The 25,900-nt window shown below is 42.0% G+C and overlaps 1 protein-coding gene across 3 annotated transcripts in view; it reads left to right on the forward strand.

Moving 5' to 3' along the window:
* The window catches only part of PHKB (phosphorylase kinase regulatory subunit beta), a 143,486-nt gene that overhangs the window by 40,944 nt on the left and 76,642 nt on the right, over window positions 1-25,900 (forward strand). For all 3 annotated transcript variants that reach the window (XM_069966248.1, XM_069966247.1, XM_069966246.1), the window contains one exon: window positions 15,773-15,888. In XM_069966248.1, coding sequence (XP_069822349.1) covers window positions 15,773-15,888 — 116 coding nt within the window. The remainder of the gene's footprint in view (window positions 1-15,772; window positions 15,889-25,900) is intronic.

The raw sequence follows: 25,900 nt of genomic DNA on the forward strand, positions 1-25,900 counted from the left end.
GCATGCATTGCACCTCAGAGCTATCTTCCAAATATAAATAGTATCTGCCCATTACTGGCTCAATCTGCTTCTGCTTTTACACTGTAAACAGCATAACTATTTATTTATTCTTCTATCTATCTACCTACCTACATAGATAGAGTGGAGAGCAAGAAAGAGAGAGATGAACCAACTGTGTTTCCTTTCCCCTATACTGCTCAGGGGGCTGTCACTGTTCTGTTGTCTCCCCGTCGCTTAGCCAGGTGCTCACTGCTTAGTGTCATGTCAGTGGTGGGCTGGGTTACGGATAAGGTGTTACAGGTTGTCTGGCAACAGAAGAGACAGAGATCATGGGACTTTGATCTCAGAAGGGAGAGAGAGGACAGAGGAGCTGAGACAGAGTGGACCAGGAAGTGTGTCTTTTCAGCAGCCTCAGTATGAGAGGAAGTGCTGTAGACAAATGGCACAATTCATGTAATAAAAACCTATTACAAAAAAAGTTTAGCTTATGGGTGGGGATTGAACGGGGTTAAATGTTTCTTAAAGGAAAGGTCCGGCGAAAATTTTTATTAAAGCATTGTATTGCCCCCAAAAGTTATACAAATCGCCAGTACACACAATTATGGAAAATGCTTATAAAGTGCTTTGTTCCCTGCACTTACTACTGCATCAAGCCTTTACTTCCTGGATAAAATGGTGATGTCACGACCCGACTCCCAGAGCTGTGCGGGCTGTGGCTGCTGAAAAGGATGATGGCAGAGGGATGCTCAGTTTCTTTCAGTGTCCCCCTGCCATCATCCCTGCCAGGGAGCTTGATGCAGTAGTAAGTGCAGGGAAAAAAGCACTTCATAAGCATTTTCCATAACAAGTGTATATTGGTAATCTGTATAACTTTTGGGGGGTAATACAATACTTTAAATAAAAATGTTCGCCGGACTTCTCCTTAACCCTTTCCCGCATGAGGACGTAACTGTACCCCGCTCTGAACCGCCGCAATCCCGGGTGCCTCATGTAGCCCGGGACCACGGCTATTAGCGGGCACGGTCCGATTGCCGTGCCCGCTAATTATATAATCGGAGGCAGCTGTCAAAGATGACAGCTGCCTCCGATTACCGGATTCAGCCGTTCCCTGGTGTCTAGTGGGGGAGATCGCTCCCCCGGGACGTTGTCCCGGAGGAGCGATCTCCGTTACTGAAGCTGGCCGGGGACCTCTCCAAGATGGCGCCGTCCCCGGCTCTGCACTCGTTTGTTTTAGGCTGCAGCAGCCGAAAGCAAACGAGTGCCGATCTCATTGATCTTTGCTTTATAAGTATACAGCAAAGATCTCAATGAGAGATCAGAGTGTATATACTAGAAGTCCCCCAGGGGGCCTTCTAGTATATGTGTAAAAAAAATAAATAAAGTGTTGTTGTCAATAATAAGCCCCCTCCCCTAATAAAAGTCTGAATCACCACCCTTTTCCCAGGTTATAAATAAAAGTAAATAAACATGTTTACTATCGCCGCATGCGTAATCGCCCGAACTATTAATTAATCACATTCCTGATCTCGCACGGTAAACGGCGTAAGCGTATAATTATCCCAAAGTGCAAAATTGCGCATTTTTGGTTGCATCAAATCCAGAAAAATTGTAATAAAAAGCGATCAAAAAGTCTCATATGCGCAATCAAGGTACCAATAGAAAGAACACATCATGGCGCAAAGAATGACACCTCACACAGCCCCATAGACCAAAGGATAAAAGCGATATAAGCCTGGGAATGGAGCGATTTTTAGGAACGTATATTTGTTAACAATGGTTTGAATTTTTAACAGGCCATCAGATAAAAGAAAAGTTATACATGTTACATATCTTTTTAATCGTAACGACTTGAGGAACATATAAAACATGTCAGTTTTTCCATAGGACACATGGCGTTAAAACACGATCCCCCCAAAGAAAAAGAATTGTGTTTTTTTTTTTTTTCAATTTCACTGCGCATATAATTTTTTTCTGGTTTCGCAGCATATTTTATGCAAAAGTTCAGCCTGTCATTGCAAAGTACAATTAGTGACGCAAAAAATAAGGGCTCATGTGGGTCTGTAGGTGTAAAAATGCAAGTGCTATGGCCTATGCTATGGAGGAAAAAACGAAAACGCAAAAACGAAAATTAGCCTGGCCCTGAAGGGGTTAAAGTGGTGTACCACTTGTAAGTAGTAAGTAAGTGGAGCCACTAATGTATAATACTCAAGTAGGAAAGATAAATTGGCACACCAGGACTTGTATTTGCAAGTGCTGCAGAATCTGTTGGCGCTATATAAACAAATCTTTTACAAGCTGCATATGAAAGTTGCAGTAAGAGCACACTTGCTGGCCAAGTTGCAGTAAAATGCAAAAAAAAAAAAAAATAAATACACAACCTTTGCAAAAAATTCCCACAATATCTCATAAATAGAGCATGCTGGAAAAATTGTACCACATTAGCTCAAAGCCCAAACTAGAACTCTAAATGACTTCATATCCCAGACCTGTGAATTGATTCAGCCTTTGTGGAACACCAGGTGAGCTCTTTTATCAGGATGGCAGCATTGTGTGTAGTTACCTTGCCAGATGATGTAGTACAGATAAAGCAGCACTTATTCATGAATTACACATCAGACAGACAATTCCTATGTGCTCCCCAGAAATATATTTATCAATGTCGCAGTGTGGTGTCTGTGAATGGTGGTGCCAAGTCCTGCGTAGTCCCTGCAGTGTGCTAAACAGCTGCTGTACACAATAATCTGGGAGGGCGCTGCTCCGTCATCATACATTAGCAGCACCTGGCTTCAGACTTCATCCTATGTTAGACCAGACTACTGTTTGTCCCTGCAAGTGTCTCTGGCAACATGATGTCCATAGTTCTCCCTAGTAAAGCTTCACACTGACTGTAACGATAAATAATAATAATAATAATGCTTTTATTTGTATAGCGCACACAGATTCCCCAGCACTTCACATTTTTTAACTGCATGTTTCAAACAAGCGAAAAAGAACCATCACTTATTTCTATTGTATTCTTTAGGACAGTGTGTCAGTAATGCAGATTGCTGATTAGTTCTATTGAACGGGGATAAACTGCATCCATGATTAAAACCATGATTGAAAAAGTTAAATTTGTAACAGAAATTTGAGGCTACTCTCAGATTCTCTGCCATGCATTTCACAGCTTATTTTTCTGCTATCAGAATAACATGCTGTGGAAATGTACCCACAAACCCATGTGACTGGTACTGCCTGACGGCACTGCTTAAATGGGGGCTCCAACTTCAGGTAAAAATAAACATGCTGCAGAATTATATAGCATTGCTTACCTGTCTGATCCATTTCTGAAAACACAAAAAATTTATTTATTCTTGGGTCTCTTAGTTTTGAACTTTGTGGTTGAACTTCATGGTTGATTAGAACTAGTCCCGGAATGCACTAATTTCCCTCAGATCTTCTCTACACCGCACCCCTCATGCCTACTCCTGCATTCCTGCAGGGTCCTTGCCAAATGCTGTCGCAGAACATTTCATTTCAATGCAGACTACTTCACATTTGATGAAGTTGCAGCACTTGCTTCGTTCACTACTTGTCTGCTTAGGGAGATGTAGGTTGCAGTGGCTACTTAGGGCCCTATTATAAGGGACGATTATCAATTAAATTTGAACGATATAACGATTTTTTGCACAATAATCGTCCCTTATAATAGGGTAATTGCAGGCAATGATCGAAAAATCGTTCCTATGTCGTTGATCGTTGATTTAGATCTGAACCTAAAATTATCGTTAATCGTTCGCTAATCTTTGGCTTTAATTCCACATTTGTTCGCTCAAGTTCCGCATTTTTTCACTAATCGTTCAGTGTAATTGCACATTGTCTATTGTTTTGCTGAGATCAGAAGGAATAAACGATCATAGTAGCGATTGCAATAACGATCATATCTAACGACCATCGTTCTGTGTAGTATGGTGAACGATTTCAGGTTAACGATAAACAATCTCGTTTTTCGATCATTAGTGGTTAATTGTTAAAAATCGCTCCATGTAATAGAACCCTTAGAGATGGGGACATCATTAAGGGGTGTGAGGGCTAGAGCTCGGAGACAAGATCTCAGCAAGCCTCCTGTGAAATGAGAGGATCATGTGTTGTCTCAGGAGAGAGGCATCCTGATTTATGGTTGGAAAAATTACCTGTGGATTTGCTTGATGTTGTCCACACATCTGTTTATAAAATAGATCTGTGTGTATCACGGAGACTCCCATGGAAGTCAGTGGGTCACTATTAAAATGGACAATGTACAGATACATCAGTGTACCATCCATATTTACTGATGCATTGCTTGCCAACCCGGGCAGCTGTTCCCAGAGGCCATTTATTACCCTCCAATGGAATTTGATAGTAAAAACAGTTCTATCATAGATTCCATACTCCAGGACTTCACTTATCCTGGTTTCTGAGGTCGGATAAATAATACCGATGTGTGGTTGAGGTGTTAGGGTCCTATTAGACTAAGTGTTTTTTCAATGATTAGCGATTAATGATAAACGATCGCAAACGAGATTATCATTAACCTGAAATTGTTCACCATATTACACAGAACGACAGTCATTAGTTATGATCGTTCGCACGATCGTTTACTCCATCCGATCGCAGCAAAAGAAGGGACGACTTGGAATTACTTTGTACGATTAGTGAACAGATGTGGAATTATGGCTATTGATTAGCGATTTTAGAGTCAGATCTAAATGGACAATCAACGATACACAAACGATTTTTCGAACGTTGCCTGCAATTACATGGAACGATTATTGTTTAAATTCAGGCGATATAGCGATTTTTCATACTATAATTGTCCTGTGTAATAGGGCCCTTATTGTTAATGTATTCTGAAGCCAGCCAAGCTAAATCCGCTCACCTCCCACTAATCTTGCTAATGCTGACTGACTGCAAATTTTGTTTTTGCGCTTTTGATACGCCCAATACACCAATGATTGGGATAAATAGCCATTTAGATGCAGCTGTCACTATGACAGCTGCATCCAAATGGCTCATTAGCAGGCACAGCGATTGGACCGCATCCGTTAATGGACGCTGTCACGGGCTATTATTTGCACCCGGGATCGCAGCGGTTCAGAGCTGGGTCACCCTGTGGCCGTGCTCTGAATTCCCCTACCCGACCGAGGATGCTCAGTTACGTCCTCGGTCGTGAAGGGGTTAAATAGCTGCTTTTATTCCAAGATCTGTCCTGGGGTCTGTTTGGCAGGTGATGCAGTTTTTCCCCTAAAAATCAACTTTTAAACTTGAAGCCCTGTGTCAAATTTGCGTGGCCTAGAGTACCTATGCCCTAGAAATGCTTCACCCCTCCGTCCCTCCTCCCTGCCCTCTTCATCATTAGGAATGCCCCTAGAACAATTTCTCCTGTTCATCACCTGTCTGAACACTGCACATGTGCTGGATCGTTAAGGCCCATGCACAGTGTTCAGACAGGTAATGAATAGAAAAAATAATGGAAAGGTCGTGCAAGCCTAAGGAACACACACTCTAGGCCACACTAAATTGACACAGGGCTGCAAGTTTAATTTTTTTATTTTAGGACAATAACTGCTTCACCTGCCGAAAGGACCCCAGGACAGATCTTAGAATAAAAGCAGCTATCTGAAGGTACAAGCGGTGTGTGTGTGTGGGGGGGGGGGGGTCAGATTGTGGGTACAGAGTCGCTTAAATGTGTGGTTTGTACACCAACTATTGAGTAGAAATAAATGTGGCTAAAAACTCACAGCACTTAAACCACACGCCTTTATACCAAAGTCACTTCCCTTTGGCATAAAAGTTGTAAAAATGATTTAAAAACTAAGCAAAATGAGGCTTGTGCTTACATTAGCAACTTTTTTTACACCATAAAACTTGATATTTCCCTTTATCTTTCCATATCTAACCATTCTTAAAGGGAACCAATCACCTAAAAAACGTCTATTACGCTATGGAAATGTGCAGTAGCAGCACCTAGCACACTTCCCAGAAATGCTTTTACACCTCCCGTCCCTGCAATGTACAACCCGCAAACTTGCGTTATAAACTTGGCATGCTGTATGTAAATTGTCCCCAAGCAGTTATCTGGGCGGTGAGCCGCCACCAAGTAGTCACTGTCCCCTAGGTGTTCCGGCGAGGTAATCACGGCCCTCTGGGCGTGATTAGACTGTATAATTGTGGTTACGTCATTGAGGGGTGTGCCATCTCTGACGTCGGTGCGCCTAAGTTCTTACTGCGCTGCACATATGCAGTACACCGGGTCCAATCCGCACTGTACTGCGCAGGGGCAGAATAGCCTCGAGCTCATTGACTGAAATTCTGGATAACCAGAACCAGTCAGCGCTTGCAAGTATGCTGCTGCCCCGCTGCTGACAGGCGCAGCGTGTTTGGCTACGGTCCCGTGCCTCACCAACCTGTGACCTGCACCTCACACTTTTTAGAAACGCTGATCTAGAGTCTGCAAACTAGAAACATAGAAGACTGTCGGCAGAAAAAGACCACTTGGTCCATCTAGTCTGCCCTTTTAGCATTTCATTTTTTATTATCTTAGGATAGATACATATTTATGTCCCCTCTTTCCCGTCTTTCCTCCAGACTCCTCTTTCCTCCAAACTGTACTAATACTATCAGAGTCAAGGATTTTCTTCACAACTGTGCAGTCATTCTTCTGTGAGATAAAGCCTGGACTCCACACTGCTACACTTTACCCGCTCTGATATTTATTGTAATACATTATCAGGATTAGAGTGGAATTTGTGCTGCGGATTTGTTTGGCCAATAGAGCATTCCCTCCACTGGATACATTACAGCAAAGACTCAGCTGCGAGAAGCTATAAGGTAGTCAGCTATTTAGCAGCACCAAATTATGCTGCTGTATGGTATCCAACTTCATACTTACTGGAACCATAAATATTGTATTGATATTGTGCACAGTAGTTGGCCTCATACCATTAATTAAGGCAGAGCAAATTTACAGTAGGATGAAGCAAAGCGCTTTGTTCCTATCTATATTCCGCTCGTCGGGCTGCGGGGCTTTGAATTGTGCTCCACTCCATGCTGCTCCTCCCCAGGTTTCCCAGGACAGGATTCATCCTTTGCCGGCACTTGGGGAGGAACGGCACGGAATGGAGCACACTTCAAAAACCTGCAGACTGATGAGCAGAATGCTGGTATGAACTAAGCATTTCACATACGCTCAGCTCTACCATTAATGCCCTGGCACCATCAGTTTATTCCTTTTGTAGTACCAGTTTAAACTGAACCCAATCCCTTACTTTCTATTAGTTCTTTTATTTATTTATTTATTTGTTTGTTGGTTGGTTTTTTTGTAGCAGCCATTAAACAGTCTTGTTTATGCGCTTGCCTCGATCTGTACTTAATACCATTAATATACATGGCCACCTAAACTCATAAAGTTTTGTAGTAGAGTATTGTTGTACTGTGTTAGCCATAGAAATCAGTAGAATAGAGAAGAAATCAGGCGATACCTTTTGGAGGCTGAGTATATTTGATTGTAAGCTTTTGAGAGTCTAGCTCCCTTCGTCAGACATGATGTTATACAAAACTGAAAAAAAATCACAGACTTATATACACACTAGACAAAGATCATTTAAGGATTTTAGGAAACTTAAGAAATAACAAAATGCAATATACACTGGGTCTGCTATTTACAACAGGTCAATAAACTAAAACTGGTGATTTGTCGCAGGTTTGGTGGTTGCCGAAATGAAAGCAACGGGGGGACTGGGAATATTTCTTTTAGTCTGCTATCCTTGTGTAGCACAGATTAAAGTTACCTAGAAATCTTTCTTAGGATCTCCAGCTGTGGATTGTAGGGGACAATTAGGGGGACTCGGGTTTCATCATAGGTCTCCTTGTACGTAAGTAGAGTGTCCCTGTTGATGGCTGCTGCTTGGCTGATCTGTTTGTCCGTCATGTTTGGTTTGTAGCCCAATTGGAGGAATTCAGTCCTAAGATTAAGGAGGTGCTGGTCCAGGTCTGCTTTTTCTGAGCAGATTCGATTGTACCGAATAGCCTGGCTGGGCTGTATATAATAGGTTGTTTTGTATGTTTAGGATGGAAGCTGTTGCTTATTTGTATAGTTTTGTAGAAAGGAAACCCAGCTTTCCTTTCGGTAATTTGTAACAATGCTCAGCATTGTAAAACTTAATTCAGTAATGAAGCTTTTGCTGGTATAATATAGGCCAAGAGTAGGTACCATGGTTGGGAAAATATAGTAAAGATGGGTACATGTTATATTGTAATAAACTTAACGAGGCTGGGTTCACACCAAGATTTGCCAACACATTCCCCATTGACTTTAGTGACCAGAGCATAGTCAAATGCAATTGAGAATGTTCAGGATAACCACCGCACGTTGCCCGTAACCACCGCACGTTGCCCGTAACCACCGCACGTTGCCCGTAACCACCGCACGTTGCCCGTAACCACCGCACGTTGCCCGTAACCACCCCGAATTGCCCGTGACCCCCTTCAGATAGTCTGTAATCAGCCCCGATTGCCCGTGACCACCGCATGTTGCCTCTGACCACCGCATGTTGCCTCTGACCACCGCACGTTGCCTCTGACCACCGCACGTTGCCTCTAACTCACACATGTTGCCAGTGACCCCCTCCAGATTGCCCGTAACCACCCAAAATTACCTATAAGCACTTCAGTTTATCCGTTACCACCCCAGATTGTCTGTAACCACCCCATGTTGCCCCTAATCACACGTAATTCCCCCCAGATTGCCTCTGACCACCGCACGTTGCCCCCGACCACCGCACATTGCCCCCGACCACCGCACGTTTCCTCCGACCACCCCAAATTGCCAGTGACCCTCTCCAGATTGCCCGTAACCATGCCAGATTGCCTGTAACCACCCCAAATTACAGGTACCCATCCCAGATTACCTATAAGCACTTCAGTTTATCCGTAACCACCCCACGTTGCCCGTAACCACCCCAGATGGTCTGTAACCACCCCAGGTTGCCCGTAACCACCCCAGGTTGCCCATAACCACCCCAGGTTGCCCATAACCACCCCAGGTTGCCCATGACCATCCCAGGTTGCCCGTGAACACCCCACATTACCTGTAATCTCATCTTTTTATTGTATTTTAGTAACTGCGCTATTCTAACTATTACTAGCTGCGGTTTTGCTCCAGCAAATTGACGCTCCCTTCCTTCTGAGCCCTGCTGTGTGCCCATACAGTGGTTTATGCTCATGTATGGGGTACCGTTGTATTCAGGAGAACCTGCGTTACAGATTTTGAGGTACATTTTTTTTCTCCCATTTCTCGTGAAATTGAGAAATTTTAAACTAAACAAACATATTATTGGAAAAATTCGAGTTTTTCATTTTTACTGTATTATTTTGAATACTTTCCTCTAATACCTGTGGGGTCAAACCGCTCACTGCACCCCAAGATGAGTTCTTTGAGGGGTTTACTTGCCTTAATGGGGTGACTTTTGGGGGGGTTCTATTCTGCTGACACTACAGGGGCGCTGCAAACGCACCTGACGCTCAGAAACTTCTTCTGAAAAATCTGCACTGAAAATGCTAATTGGCGCTCCTTCTCTTTATGCCCACATATGCGGTACCGTTCTACTCAAGAGAACCTGCGTTACAGATTTTGGTATGCAGCTTCTCCCCTGTTCCTAGTGAAATTGAGAAATTTTAAACTAAACGAACATGTTATTGGAAAAATTTGAGTTTTTCATTTTTACTGTATTATTTTGAATACTTTCCTCTAATACCTGTGGGGTCAAACCGCTCACTGCACCCCAAGATGAGTTCTTTGAGGGGTTAACTTTCCTTAACGGGGTGACTTTTGGGGGAGTTCTATTCTGCTGACACTACAGGGGCGCTGCAAACGCACCTGACGCTCAGAAACTTCTTCTTTTAATTGGCGCTCCTTCTCTTCTGAGCCCGGCTGGGTGCCCATACAGTGGTTTATGCCCACATATGGGGTACCGTTGTATTCAGGAGAACCTGCGTTACAAATTTTGGGGCACTTTTTTTCTCTTGTTCCTTGTGAAATTGAGAAATTTCAAACTAAACGAACATATTATTGGAAAAATTCGTGTTTTTCATTTTTACTGTCTAATTTTGAATACTTTCCTCTAATACCTGTGGGGTCAAAATGCTCATCCTACCCAAAGATGAATTCTTTGAGGGGTGTACTTTCGAAAATGGGGTGACTTTAGGGGGAATTCTGTTCTGTGGACACTACAGGGGCACTGCAAACGCACCTGGCGCTCAGAAATTTCTTCAGCAAAATCTGCATTTAAAAAGCTAATTGGCGCTCCTTCCCTTCTGAGTCCGGCTGTGTGCCCATACAGTGGTTTACGCCCACATATGGGGTACCGTTGTATTCTGGAGAACCTGCGTTACAGATTTTGGCTTGCTTTTTTTCTCATGTTCCTTTTGAAAATGAGAAACTTTAATCTAAACGTATATATTATTTGAAAAAAAAATTTTACGGCCTAATTGTGAATACTTTCCTCCAGCCCCTGTAGGGTTAAAATGCTCATTATAACCCTAGATTAATTCTTTAAGGTGTCTATTTTCCTAAATGGGGTCACTTATGGGGGTTTTCAGGATACCAGACTTCTAAATCCATTAAAAAAAAGAACTGGTCCCTAAAAAAATCAGTTTTGGAAACTTTCACAAGATGTGATAATTTGCTAATAAATTTCTAAGCCCCATAACACCCTAAAAAAGTAAAATATGTTTCCCAAATTATGCCAGAATAAAGAGGACATATTGGTAATGTGACTTAGTAACTAATTTATGTGCTATGACTTCCTTTTTAGAAGCAGAGAATTTCAGAAGTTCATAAAATGCAAAATTTCCTAATTTTTCATGATATTGATGTTTTTCACGAAAAACACACAAAGTAGTGACCAAATTTTGCAACTAATATAAAATGCCATATGTGATGAAAAAACAATCTTAGAATCGCTAGCATACATTAAAACATCACTGAGCTATAAGCGCATAAAGTGAGACAGGTCAGATTTAGAAAAATGAGCCTGGTCATTAAGGACAAAACAGGCTGCGGAGGCAAGGGGTTAAACTTGCAGCCCGGTGCCCAGTGGGAGTGGCTTAGAATATCTGTGCCCTAACTTTGCTCAACCACGCCGTCTCTCCTCCCTACCCTCTCCATCATTAGGAATGCCACTGGAACATTTTCTCTTATCTGAAAATTGCACAGGTGCCTTAACGATCCAGCCCATGTGCCGGGCTGACGCAGGTGGGGAAGAGGAGACAATCTGCCTGGAGCATTCCTAATGATGAGGAGGGAGGGGAGGAGGGACAGAGATGGTGTGCCAGCCTAAGGCATACACAATCTAGGCCACGCCCGTTGGGCAAGGGCTGCCAGTTTAATAGTTGTTTTTTAGGACAATAACTGCATTACCTGCGGAAAGGACCCCAGGACAGATCTTGGATTAAAAGCAGCTATCCGAAGGTACAAGTGGTTTGGGGGGGGTCAGATTGTGGGTACAGAGTCGCTTTAACACCCTCACTCAGCATAATTTCATGTGTTTTCTTTCTCCTGATTTGTAATGCTTCCATGTTCTCCGTTAAAAGACTCAGAGAAGTGAAATCCTATTTGTTTTTGTATTTTTATTGAGTAGCGATTACAATTTCATTTTCCGTCTGGGTTTCTGTTCTTATGCGTGTAAAAATGTATTTCCTTTGCGTTGCCGGCAGACAGGCTATTACTGAGAGATTGGCCCTGGCTTTCTTCACCTTATCGTTCACAGGCAACCGCATCTCCGTCTTCTTCCTAAATCCATATTCTGACTGCAGGACTTGCTAAGGAGCGAGCTGATTATGTACAGAATGCATTCTGCTAAGGAAAGAGAAGTCGGCTTTGACTTACGAACAGTCGCCCTCTGAAGCCCATATTAATATAATAGTATTCCATTCTCCTCCCCACCTCCACGTTAAGTCCTCCTGCTGTGGCTTTTACTTAACTGCAGCCTCTCTTATTGGACTTAATGAATCTTTCAATATTTACATTGCATTTAAATCCCTTTGTGTAAATGGAATCTAACTCCCTGGAAGATGAACTCCAGTAATGGCTTTGACAGCCACTTACTCTGGTTTTATGGAGGTTACCGTAGAAACTGTGTTTTGCATTTTAGGTTGTTTTTGTAATCCTTTTTTTTTTTTTTTTTTTTTTTTTTTTTCATGAGAAAAAAAAAAAAATCTTTCTCCACAGAAATAGTGTTACTTGCCTTTGAGGTATGTCTGGGTCCTCTTTAGGTTGGACTGTTAGCCTCGCCTAGCCTGTCTGTTTCAGTAAATTTATCATGAAATAACTGTTCTGGAACACCTTTTCTTTCACTGCTGTTACCAGTTGGGGCCACTTTCCTATACTGTGTGCAACTATCCAATCAGAGCTGACAGTGCCAGAGAGCGTAGGGACACCGCCCCCCACTAGTAACAACCTGTTATTAGGCATACATTTCTAATTAGAATAAAAGAAGAATTGCACAAAGCTATAAGCAAAGATGATCCAGAATTGTTCATTCATGGGGAATACAAATGTTTTCTAAACCAGGCAAAGCATGTGGTGCCATATGTCCTCATTGTACAGTTGAATGACCAGTTAAGACATAATATAAGTTTGAAGAGTCGAGTCACTGTCAGTTTTTTTTGTTTTGTTTTTTTTGCAGAAATCAATAGTACAGGCGATTTTAAGAAACTTTGTAATTGGTTTATTAGGCACATATGCCAATATCTGCATTCAAAAAGACTTTCCCCAGGTCCACCCCCTCCTCTCTCTCATTCACTGTCTATTATCAGGAAATCACGGCTCTTTTACATCAGACGTGCCCTGTGTAATCTATAAAGAGGGGAGGAGGGAGATTAGTCACTGGCAGAGAACAAAGGATTACACAGTGGGAGCTGTGTGAAAGCCGGCATTCAGAGGTCAGTGCTGACTTCAGAGAAGATAGACCGTTAGATGTAGCTGTAAATTAACTCTTTGAGGTCCTGTTTTGGTGCCTCATCTCCCTCAACCCCTCCCCTCTCCATAGACAACCAGCTAATAAACCCAATTACAACGTTTCTTAAAATCGCCTGTACTATTGATTTCTGGAAAAAAAATAATAATAATTAAACGACAGTGACACTTTAAAGGGTTCTTCTATAGTTCATGATCACCTACTTATTCACTGGTAATGAATTACGATAACTGCTGTTCCATTAATCTTGTCTCTCCTGCTGAACAGTCACTTGCTACCTATACTGTACCCAATTTCTTATAAATCGGGGAAAATAGCTGTTGCACTGAATTGGTTTTCGGGTGCTGTACAATGCTTTTCTTTTTCCTAAAGGGACAGTAACAACCCCTATCACTTACCGTACCCATTAAAATGGGTGGTTCAAATTGCATCTTACTGAAATTTGTTCAGGAGGCTGGGCAATGACTACCTTTTTCTTATGAAGCCATGTGTGGTTTTCACTATTAAAGGGTAGAAGCAGTTTTCTGATGCTCCTGTATCTGCAGGTTACATAAGACTGTGGTTTCCTTTGATCAATTTCTACTTCACTTAATTACACAATGATGTTCCAATACCCAGAGGATGGAGTTTTGCATCTTCCTCCTTTCATCTTGCTCTCTGGAACCCTCGGCCTTTGATTTCTCAATCATGCTTTACTTTGTCTTTGTCTATCAGTTCCATTTTCTTGCAGTCTCTTCTTTCCTGTCCTATCTATTCTTGCAGTATTACTAGCATAAAACATTTCCTGAGGTTTTGCAGCCGAGAAATGTTAAGGTGACATCTCTTTGCTGCAGTATTAGACCCTTAGAAACAATTTTGGCCCTTTTATACAGGACACTTATCATACAAATGACCCAGTCATTGCCCCATGTAATAGGCCGAGTGATCAGCTGATGATCCGATCATTTGTCGGGTGATCACATTGATTTATGCAGACATTGTCATCATTTACCAGCAGCACTCCCTCCCATGTAAACGGGCATGTTTTGTTTATGATAATGGCGCACAAATTATTGAGTGATCTTTCGTAAAACTGGTCACTTTTGGCATTTGCCCCCTATGAGTTGTCCTTTCAATGAGGGCTGCGTGACCTAAATGCTGTTGAGTGGTATTAGTATTGGCTTATTGTCTATTTGTCTGAAAGGAACTTTAAGCAGAAGAGATTTTTGAGCAGACTTGTCTTTCTAGTTTAGATCAGAAATGCCCATGTATCTCTATTACTAATTACGACCCTCCATCTCTATGCAGTTGTCTTGTCGGAGGGTGGGGGTAATCTTGGCCTGTATACCCAGTTGCCCACTGTTTGTGTATACAGTATTTGATGGTTTGCCTTTTGGGGGAATTTTGCTCCCCAGTGCTGCAGAGGTTATTCATTGTTTGTCTTTGCATTATTATGATCTTGTATGCTTTTGTGATGTTTTCTCTCATTTTCTTCTTTCTCATGTGACCACTTAATCTGTATGAAAGGTGGGAAGCCAGTGCCGCGGTCCTCTTTTTGAACCGTGGCCCAGTTCCCGCACACGGTGCCGGTCTATTACCAGGTACCGGCCGGGGCTGAAGCACTGGAGGTGGAGACTCCCTCAGCGGGCGGGGGTTTCCTCCCACTGGGGGCGGCTGGCACACCTCTCAGCCTCTCACCCGCTAGCTGCCAACGCGTTTAATAGCTGACAGCGCTCGTTTGCTCCTCAATACCCACCGTATAATGGGGGCTTAAGGCAAATGCAGTGTACAATAAGGCTTTCTACTCTGAACCATGTAATAGAACTTGCATTTGAATCCATTGCTCCAGCTGTTTTTTCAAATCCTGAATAACCTCTTTGGTGGTTTAAAAAAAAAAAAAAGAACACAGCTACTTTCTTGCAGAAATGGCACCATAGCTGTCCTCAGGTTGTGTGTGGTATTGCAACTTGGCTTCATTTACTTCACATGGAACTAAGGGCAAGAATAGTGTAATTTGTTGAAGAAAGTGGCCATAATTTTGTAAGCCAGGATAACTTTTTGAATCTTGCCCTGTCTGACCAGGGACCCTGCTGCTACTCTGCTCTAAACCTTTATAGCCCTATTTCACGGAACGATTATCGTTCATAGACTCGCTCCAACGACCGCTCGTTAACGAGCACTTAACGATTTTTTTAAGCGAACGATAACACATAATACGAGTGGGAATGTGAACGATATCTGTAGTGTAACGATTTTTTTGCGGTCGTTACATCGTTTAAAACGTGGGGAAATGTAGGTAGACATTTCAAGAACGACTGAAAGATTTTTTTTATTCAACGAAAAGATTAGCGAATTATTGTTGAAAGACCAACGATTTTTTTTCGGCATGTTGAAAAAAAATAGTGAACGACTCAACGACGATTTCGCTGTTGTCGTTCGCTCGTTTACAGCTATTCTACAGAACAAATATCGTTAACGAGCGATCGTTTGAACGATTTTGTGAACGATAATCGTTCGAAAAAGTTCCGTGGAATAGGGCCTTTAGTCTATCTCAAGCCCATCTACCTATGACTCTATGCTACTAGCCCATCCCACTGGCTTTACCCTTCTCATTCCAGTTTATTCACTGCCTCTCTTTTCTGCAGGTATATGCTCCCCCCGCCTTTTTCATTCCCTTTTGGTCTCTTGCATATTCTAGGTTTCATTTATTTGCTGCCCATATAGGGTTTTTATACAGTTTAATCACCCACCTCCGGCCCCATGGTGCTGATTGTCATAACTATTTTCTCCTGTTCTAGGTATCCTTCATCCAGAACTTAGTATTCTGCGTGGAAAGAGCATACCGAGTGCCAGACTTTGGGATTTGGGAGAGAGGCAGCAAATATAACAACGGCAGCACAGAATTACATTCAAGGTATCTGCACACAGCGCATTTTCATTATTCCTTCACATTGATGAGCTAATTAAGTCACTGCCCCATTTGATTTGCCTATTATTCCTTATGGCAAGCTTTATGGACTTCTGTATAAATAGATTGGATTAGCAAAACTGGGTAATGAGGAGCTGAAGATTGAGTGAGCACAGCTAAGTGATTGCCCCTCCAGCTTAGGGGAACAATGTGTTTCTGGTTTATTTCATTTGTGTTCACTTTTATTATTGTGGCTGAGATGCGGCATCACTTCCATCAGCTGGACCGCTCAGAGCACTTATATCCGAATACAGATATTAAAGGAGAAGCTGCTCTTCTTAAAATATTGTCACCCCCTTTCCATATAAGGAGCTATCAGCAACATATCTTACTGTATAAAGGATTTCTTGGTGGTCTTTCCGCTCAGGACTGGGAGAGACCACCAAGAAATCCTTTATATGGTAAGATATGAAATGTCCAGAATAGCATGGAGCTGACAACTGAAATGGAAAGGGGGTGACACTATCACTTTAATGTTTGATATCCTACAGATACCCAGCAGCTTGAGTTGCCTTTACCAGCCCTGGTTCTGAAGGTTACGCTTTTAGGGCCCAGCAAATACATGGGAAACATTTTGAGTGAACACGGTGGGAGTTTGTTTGCTTTATAGTCTGTAAGATAAACAGTAAGAGGCTGTCATACTGGATAAGGCCCAGTCCTCACTGTCTCTTACTGACCCAATCTTTACCTCCTTTACAGTTGTTTGGTGCCACTATGCTTATGCTTGGCCACCATTGTAGAACCCCCTCAGAATGTATGTGATAGTAGGAAGGGTTGTAGCAATAGTATATACAGGTTCACTGGTATACTTATTTTCACCTCTGTAACCATGCCTTTTCAATTTACAGTTGTTTTGTTATGTGTGCAAATGCATAGACAGTGGCAATCAGGGCAAAGGTCTGCAATCAAGTAATAGTTTATATGACTGAGGTCGCTGTCTAGCCCTGCCCTGCAGTATTTAATGGTAACCCAATAAGTGACACTTTGTAACAAACAAGGGTTAAGTATCTCACTTTACAGTGCATTATTTTTCTTTCCCTTTATACAAAGTAAATGGAACTGTCCGTTATTGTTGATGGCTGCAGCATGATGGAAGCGCACTCATCTCACAGATATTAAGCATCATAATTAAGCAATGAAGGCTGATGAAACTTGAGCTTGGAGCGAGGCAGACGAGTTAATCATTTCTCTCCCTCCACTATCCCATGTATTAGGATGTCAGTGCTGATAAATGTACACGTAACCAGTCACATTACTGAAGTCGTAATTCATTCTGCTCACACCTCATTCAAAAATGCAAAGCGCTTCTGTCTCTCTTGCATGGAATTTCTCTTTGTGGATCTGAACGCTATGGACACCTTTTGAAAACCTTTTTTTTTTTTTTTTTTTTTTTTTTGTACTTATGGTGCAAAATCTACATTTTCCTTTTAGGGTCTTCATTAAAAAGATGATTAGTTTTTCCTTTGCTGTCTGTAAGATTTACTGTGCACTCTCTACTGTAGATTTTTCTCTACACACAGCTCATATAATTGTCCTTTACAAACTACTTATGTGCATTGCTCCCTAGCTATAGGCAATGTGAGATGCCCTCCAAGAGCTCTCTCCCTTCTGTTTATACTTTAAGCTAGTGTGTTACCACATCCCTGCTTCTATATGTAAAGTTGGATTCACATGTTATATTTTGGTTGCCATAGTCAAATTTGTTATAGTCAAAATGGGCAGTGGGTCCAAAACACAGATAAATGTAAAAATCTTTCTATTTTTGTGTGTTTGTGTGTGTGTGTCAGCGTGTCAGCTTCTGGTTTTGCCTTCATTCACAAAGTATTGTCCAGACTGGATCCATTTGTAACAAACTCTCAGTCATCCTAGAGTTAGGCTTTGTGCACCTCCAGTCTAGAGATTACAGCCTACTGCTCTGCGAGCAGAGACATAAACCTGACAGGACATTGTAAGCTCCAGTAAATGATTTTAAGGTGAAGTTGTGCAGCAATAGGATTACCTTGTATCTGTACAGGAATTTTAGACCCAAAGCCAATTATTTTCAGGTGAGTAAATTGACTTAGTATGTTGGATGCAGCTCCGTGTTGTGGCTTAGCTTCTAGCAACTAAGGTTTTAGGAAGTCAGGTGGAGACTGTCTGGAACTGGTTTGTGCGTCTCATGTGATGGTGTATTGGTTTAAATTTAATCTGCAAATAACATTGGAGCAACAAAAGGACTGTGGAGTATGGAACATTATAAGAAATTGTGATGACACCAGCCAAAATCTTCTGTTGACTGCAGTTTGGGTTCTATCATACTCTGTAATGCACAGTACTTTGCTGTAAATGTGTTACAGTGGCGCATAGTCTGTACAAGGCACTAACCCAGCAGAAAGCATCATTGCTGGCCATACATTTCTGATGTTTTGTATACTTCCTCGGCCATGTGTTCTGAGTAGAGAGGATGGGTTTGGCCAATACCAGCCTAATGGTGCGTTTAGACGAAGCGATTACCGTTGAAAGATTCGTGATAACGATCGCATTTGAGCGATAATCGAACGATCAAGCGACAAGCGAAAAATCATTCAACTTAATCTTTCAACATGTTCTCAAATCATTGTTGGTTGCTCACTGATAATTTTCCGTATGATATATCATACCGTCTAAACGCTGATCGTTATGAAAAAAAAATCGTTACTCCGACATCGTTAATCGTACGATCAGGCCAATTATCGTTTCGTGTAAACGCAGCATCAGTGATCATGTTCAGTAAATCATTAATTGCTCACATTGCATTTGTCTGTGCAGTAGCACATTGGGCAGTATTGTTTTTGAGGTAAATGTACACTCTTCTTTATATGTACTGTTAAATAGTTGTTTGGTCAAGGAGACATGTTGTTTGGTCAAGGTACCTTTCATATATCTAACTGTGCTTCCAGAACATAGGGAAAAAAAACATTTATTTTTATTTTTTTTTAATTCTCCTAAACTACTGAAATGTTGTGTGTTTTGATGTCTCCTCACTCCCCTCCCATCCCTGATCCTGCTTGGGACTCATTTTGCAGCTAAGTGTTGATCAAGTGGTATTAGGATTGGGAGGGGGAGTGAGGAGGCGTTTAGTGTGCAGCATTTTTAGAAACTTGGGAAAGCATATGTTGCACTGGACAATTGTGCTAGTTGTGGTAGCACAGCTGTATATATGAGGTACCATGTGTCTCCATGACCTAACAGCGATCTAACAGTTTTAGCAGTTTAGAAATAAATTCCAGTTGACAGTTTTACTGTAAGTCATGATAAAGCTACTAAACTGGTCTACTCCTACTTTATTCAATCTAAAGTTAACAACTTTTTACCATCCTTAGTGAGGTGTAAGTCTCATATCCCATTCTTAATAAATGGCATGTAATGAGTTACTATTATCTTATTATCAATAACAGGATAATTCATCTATGGAGTGATTTATTGCTTTTGTCAGGTAAAAAAATTGTCCGATATGAGAAAATAAAGCTGTTGCAATGCAAAGTGGTTGTGGTTTATTTTCTTGTGCCACTCAGGCTTCCCAACTCCCTGCATAGACGTGTAATGGAAGTAAAAACCAGTTATATATCTTATCAGACAAAAATTATCAAGAATCTCAGTCCCAGACCTTTCCTCCTGTTGCTAGCTCGGGGATCAAGTTACAAGCATGCCTATGGAGGGGGAGATTGAAGAGGAATTGTCTGGGTTAACAGACAAAGAGACCTCTCTGTATAGGCCCTATTACACCTAACGATTAACAGCCTTACTTGGCCGATCTCACCCCAGGACTTTTATACATAGTTCACAGTTTAGACTACTCACCACAGCTTTATCATGCCTACCATATTACTGATGCTTTTTAGGCTTTACACAAAGGTACAGGTCCTCCTCCTCCTGTGTATGCAAATACTATTGATGTTGGGCCCCCATATAGTGCGAATTCTCTTGTACACACATCAGCTTATCTTGAAAAGTCATCATACCCAACAGGTACACTTTAAATCTGGTACCTTGAAAAATAAAAACCTCCCAGAATGCATTGTGATGACGTGTGCATTATACTAGAGAATCTCTGCACATTTTTACGCTGCTTTGGATGTGATAAGTAAAGTATGTGCCTCTGCTGTGGATATTGGATCCAGTTGATAAGTGTGTAATGGAAAATGTTTTTTAAAATTAAAATGAATTTAAATTTTTCATGTGAACAACTTGGAGACATGGATGTGAAGTACAAAGGAATCTTCTTTGGGTTCTTGATGTTTCTGTCTAAGGATAAGCTGCAGGTCTTAGAGCATTGGCTGCAATGTAATGAGTCTGAATGGCTTGTAATAGTCACTTTATGGTGGAGTTGTATCTGTTTTCTGATTACAACAGAACATCTCATTGCCATCACCGGGAGCTGCATATAATACATTTAAATGTCATTTCTGCTTCATTAGCCACCGAGTCAGTTTGCCAGGAAACTGTTAGATGAGGTTTTAATATCTCATCGTGAAACAGTAAAACTTTTTTAAAGATAAAAAATCTCCTGAATAGAGAATCACCCTGCACACTGAATCTTAAAGACACACTACACATAACTTCTCTCCCTCATATTTGCAAATCAATTAATTTACTAAAAAATACTTCATACCAGACAAAAAAGCCTAACGTCTTGGCCACTTGATGTTGTGCCTCCATGCAATCTGAGGCCCCCATACACCTTATACTTTCATTGACCATACCTGCTGCTCGTGGCCAGTTTAGCCTTCCGGAAATACCCCTTTAAATCTGCCTGATCCCTTTCTTCTCTATGCAACAGACACTACCACCAGAGATGTTTGGTATTGACTTTCTCCCATCTTCCCATTCAGAATATTTGCACACTTAAAGGGATACTCAGGCAAAAAATATATTTTAAATCGCCAGTTATATTAATTTGTAATTTAATTTTATTTTAAAATCTCAAGTCTTTTGTACTCGGACCCCACTGCACAGGTCAAAACGAACTTGGACATATCTGCCCCGGTTCCCCCTTAGACGGAGCACAAGACAGGGCTGCCCCCTATCCCCCTTCCTATTTGCATTTGCTATAGAGCCATTAGCCGTAGCAATGAGGCACCTAGACTCCATAGTGGGCATCCCTCGTGGTTCAATAGTTGAGAAAGTATCCCTTTATGCGGACGACGGCCTCATATATTTGGCTGATAAACGGTCCGTCCCTTGCCTCCTTACTCTCTCTATTGAACCAGTTTGGGGCCTGTTCTGGACTGTGTTTGAACTGAGATAAATCCCTCCTTTTTTCTTTCCTTTCCTAAAGCTATCTCATCTCCCCATCTCCATCCAACCACCATTCCTGTAGTCCAGCAATTTAAATATCTTGGAATTATTGTTTCCCCTAAGGTTGCTGACAATAAAATCTTAAAATTAGATCCATTTCTGTCTAATACTGAATCCAAACTCAAGGCGTGGGGATCCCTTCCTCTTTCACTGCTTGGGCGAATCAACATTGTGAAAATGATATGTCTCCTAAAATTTACATATCTCCTGCATAATTGTCCTACCCCCATCTCTCTCTCATACTTTAAGCAATTAGATAGCGTGCTACGGGCCTCCTACTGAAAGGGACAGTCCCCTCGGTTTAGCCTCCTTACATTGCAGGCCCCCAAGGATTTTGGTGGGCTGGCAGCTCCCAACTTCTCTTCCTACTACCTGGCCTCGCAGCTAGTTTATACCCACTGGTGGCTTGATGTTGACTATAGCAATGCAGGCTCTTCTATTTATGGGGCTCTCATAGGTTCTTACGAAGGACTGGCAAATACAATTTTTAGGTTTAGGAGGGTGGGAGATGCCCTTTTGCTCCCGGTGAGTGCAGTGGTAGTCGCCTGGACTCAGGCAGAGGAAATTACACTGTCCCACCCCAAATCTTTCTCCCAAGACTCCTCTGTGGCTAAATCCCCATTTGCCCTGTTTTGATGACCACCCAGCTATGGGGTACTGAACCTCTAGGGGGCTTAAATATCTGGGTCAATTGCTTTCTGGCCCCTCTGGAATGGTTTCTTCTAGGGAACTGCAGACCCTGCTGAACTGCTCCCCCATTGATCCATTCCAGTTTCTCCAGTCACCTTATCAGAGTCTAGTCTTGAGTCCCTGCTACATAGTGAAGATCTGGACAAACCCCTAACAAATATTTACACTCTCCTCCAGTCGGCAAACCACAAACCCTATGACCAGGCTTATACCAAATGGTTGAGTGATATTCCCGAACTTTCAGCAGATGATTGGGAAGATGTTACTGATTATTTCCTGTCATCAGAGGTGAGTGCCCACGATGTCCTTATACAGTCTATTTCACTCCTGCCCGTTTAAAACAACTAGGTATGGCAGCGGATGATACCTGCTTTCGTTGTCAGGGAGATACTGGAACTTTTATACACTCAGTATTTTCATGCCCTAGAGTGCTACCTTTCTGGTCATCTGTGCTGTTGTTCCTACTCCAGCATTTTGCCTTCCCACGGATTCTGTCACCCCAGGTATGCTTGCTTGGAATCATTGACAGTATTATGTTTGGCACGTACAAGCACCTTTTTTTCCGTATTGTGCTATTTTGTGCCAGAAAGGTGGTAATCATGGCATGGAAATCTCCAGACACTCCCACTCTATCACAATGGAAATCTCTGGTTAACTCGTATATTCCAATCTATAGGGTACTATATCAAAAACTAAATTGCCCCCAAAAATTTGATAAAATATGGTTGCGCTGGCTGTACCTGAGACGACCTCTCAGACACAGTATTAAATGGTTAAGACGGTCTCACTTACTGGCTTGGGGATGGAGTTTAGGAGTGTCGCACAGTGTGTAAGGTGAATGAGTGGTGTGTGTAGTCTTTATGTCTTTTTCTGGCGGGCCCCAGACATTAGTCCCATGATTTAATCTGTTATCTTTTTATTTGGGAGTTGTTCCCTGAGTCTGAGACCTCTTATGAGCTATGTCACTGTTGATATGACTGACCTGTACTTGGGACTCGACAGTCATGGCCAAAGGTTTTGCTTCAGTTTTTAAAATGGCAATTTGCATATACTCCGTGATCAGCTTAACAGCAATTACTTGCAAAGTCAATATTTGTCTAGAAAATTAACTTTATCCCCCAAAACACATTTCAACATCATTGCAGCCCTGCCTTAAAAGGACCACCTAACATCGTTTCAGTGATTACTCCATTAACACAGGTGTGGGTGTTGATGAGGACAGGGCTGGAGATGAATCTGTCATGATTAAATAAGAATGACACCACTGGACACTTTAAAAGGAGGCTGGTGCTTGTCATCATTTTTTCTCTCCTGTTAACCATGGTTATCTCTAAAGAAACACGTGCAGTCATCATTGCACTGCACAAAAATGGCCTAATAGGGAAGAGTATCGCAGCTAGAAAGATTGCACCTCAGTCAACAATCGCATCATCAAGAATTTCAAGGAGAGAGGTTCCATTGTTGCCAAAAAGGCTCCAGGACGCCCAAGAAAGACCAATAAGCGCCAGGACCGTCTCTTAAAAGTGTTTTAGCTGCGGAATGGGGCTACCAGCAGTGCAGAGCTTGCTCAGGAATGGCAGCAGGCAGGTGTGAGTGCATCTGCACACACTGTGAGGCGGAGACTCTTGGAGCAAGGCCTGGTCTCAAGGAGGGCGGGCAGCAAAGAAGCCACTTCTCTCCAGAAAAAACATCAGGGACAGACTGATATTCTGCAAAAGGTACAGGGAGTGGACTGCTGAGGACTTAGGTAAACTCATTTTCTCTGATGAATCCCCTTTCCGATTGTTTGGGAAATCTGCTTATTCGGAGAAGACGAGGTGAGCGCTACCACCAGTCTTGTCTCATGCCAACTGTAAAGAATCCTGAAACCATTCATGTGTGGGGTTGCTTCTCAGCCAAGGGAATCGTCTCTCTCACAGTCTTGCCTAAAAACACAGCCATGAATAAAGAATCGTACCAGAATGTCCTCCAAGAGCAACTTCTCCCAACCGTCCAAGCGTAGTTTGGCGATCAACAATGCCTTTTCCAGCATGATGGAGCACCTTGCCATACAGCAAAGGTGATAACTAAATAGCTCAGGGAACAAAACATAGAGATTTTGGGTCCATGGCCTGGAAACTCCCCAGATCTTAATCCCATTGAGAACCTGTGGTCAATCATCAAGAGACGGGTGGACAAACAAAAACCAACAAATTCTGACAAAATGCAGGTGTTGATTGTGCAAGAATGGACTGCTATCAGTCAGTATTTGGTCCAGAAGTTGATTGAGAGCATGCCAGGGAGAATTGCAGAGGTCCTGAAGAAGTAGGGTCAACACTGCAAATATTGACTTGCTGCATTAACTCATTCTAACTGTCAATATAAGCTTTTGTTACTCATAATATGACTGCAATTATATTTCTGTATGTGATAAAAACATCTGACAAACACACATAAAAACCAGAGGGCAGCAGATCATGTGAAAATATTTGTGTCATTCTCAAAACTTTTGGCCATGACTGTACATTATACTAGTGCTGTCTGATATTATCTATGTCCTGGTGCTATACGGTGCGACTTGATGCCTGTGAAGGCCTGTTGTTTATTTGTAGTATGGTTGTAACTGTTGGTTATTTGAAAAAGCTCTATAAATAAAAAAAACTATAAATAAAAAAAGGCTCTATAAAACCTTTAAAAAAAAATCTCAAATCTTCTAGTTCTTATCAGCTGCTGTATGTCCTGCTACGAGTGGTGTATTCCTTCTAGTTTGACACAGTGTTTTCTGCTGCCACCTATGTCCATTACAGGAACTGTCCGGAGCACAAGAGGTTTTCTATGGGGATCTGTTACTGCTCTGGACAGTTCTTGTCAGGGACAGAGGTGGCAGCAGAGAGCACTGTGTCAAACTAGAAGGTATACACCACTTCTTGCAGGACATACAGCAGCTGATAAGTACTGAAAAGCTTTAAAGTTTTAAATCAAAGTAAATTACAAATCTGTTTCCCCCCTTCCTCCTTCCCCTGGTCCTTTTCCCCTTCTCTTACCTTTCTCCTTCTCTTCCTCCTCTCCCGTCCTCCTCTCTCTTCTCTTTTCCTTCTTCCCTTCTGCGCCGGGCCTGTCTCTTCTGGGTGCAGATTTTCCCTTACTATAGAAAATGGTCTGAGGGGCGGTGATGGGCCTTGCCCCCCCTAGACTACCGGCCTTGACTGCTATTAGTGCCTTTCGGTTGTCATGAACCATTGCTTTGTATAATCCTTTTGTTTGACTTTTTTGACTTTGCACTTTGTTACGGTTTCATGGATGACATGCTGGAGTCTGGCGGGCGTGTTGCTGTGCCTTTCCCGTGTGCTCAGTAAATAAAGAATTTTTTTTTTTAAAATTACAAATCTGTGTAACTTTCTGACATGGGAATACCCCTGTAAGGGCTCTATATTTGTGAATACCACAGCAAATTAATACTGTCCACTACATATCTGTGTGGAAGGGGCATGTTCTTTTAAGATATCAAGCTGTAAATAGAAATGAGCAATGGCTTGTTATAATCATCAGGCAAAGATTTTAATATTATGAGTTCTCACTGCTACCTGCAGATCTATTAATACTACGTTCAATGAAATGCTACATCTGTCTTATGTGCCAGCGTTTATTTTAAGCCACAAGAAATATGGGGCATGTTCTCTTTTATTTTCATAAGGCACAAACTGAATAGTGAGCAGTCTGGAGATAAGAAATGGGACATGGGGAGAAGCACTTCAGCTTATTAATTGATGGCAGCTTTGTGCTGACGCTCACTTGGCGCAGTCCCAGGTAAACAGAACATTGTTACCGCTGTCATTTATATTAATGGAGCCTACGTACCTATGAAAGCTAAACCGAATAAAGTAATAAGCTCCCTGGCTCCAGGGCTGGCAGCAATTATTACTCTTCCTGGTGTCAGTGGTGTCACATACACCTCAAACATTAACACAACATC

Source organism: Dendropsophus ebraccatus, chromosome 4 (genome assembly GCF_027789765.1).
Source record: "Dendropsophus ebraccatus isolate aDenEbr1 chromosome 4, aDenEbr1.pat, whole genome shotgun sequence".
Lineage (NCBI taxonomy): Eukaryota > Metazoa > Chordata > Amphibia > Anura > Hylidae > Dendropsophus > Dendropsophus ebraccatus.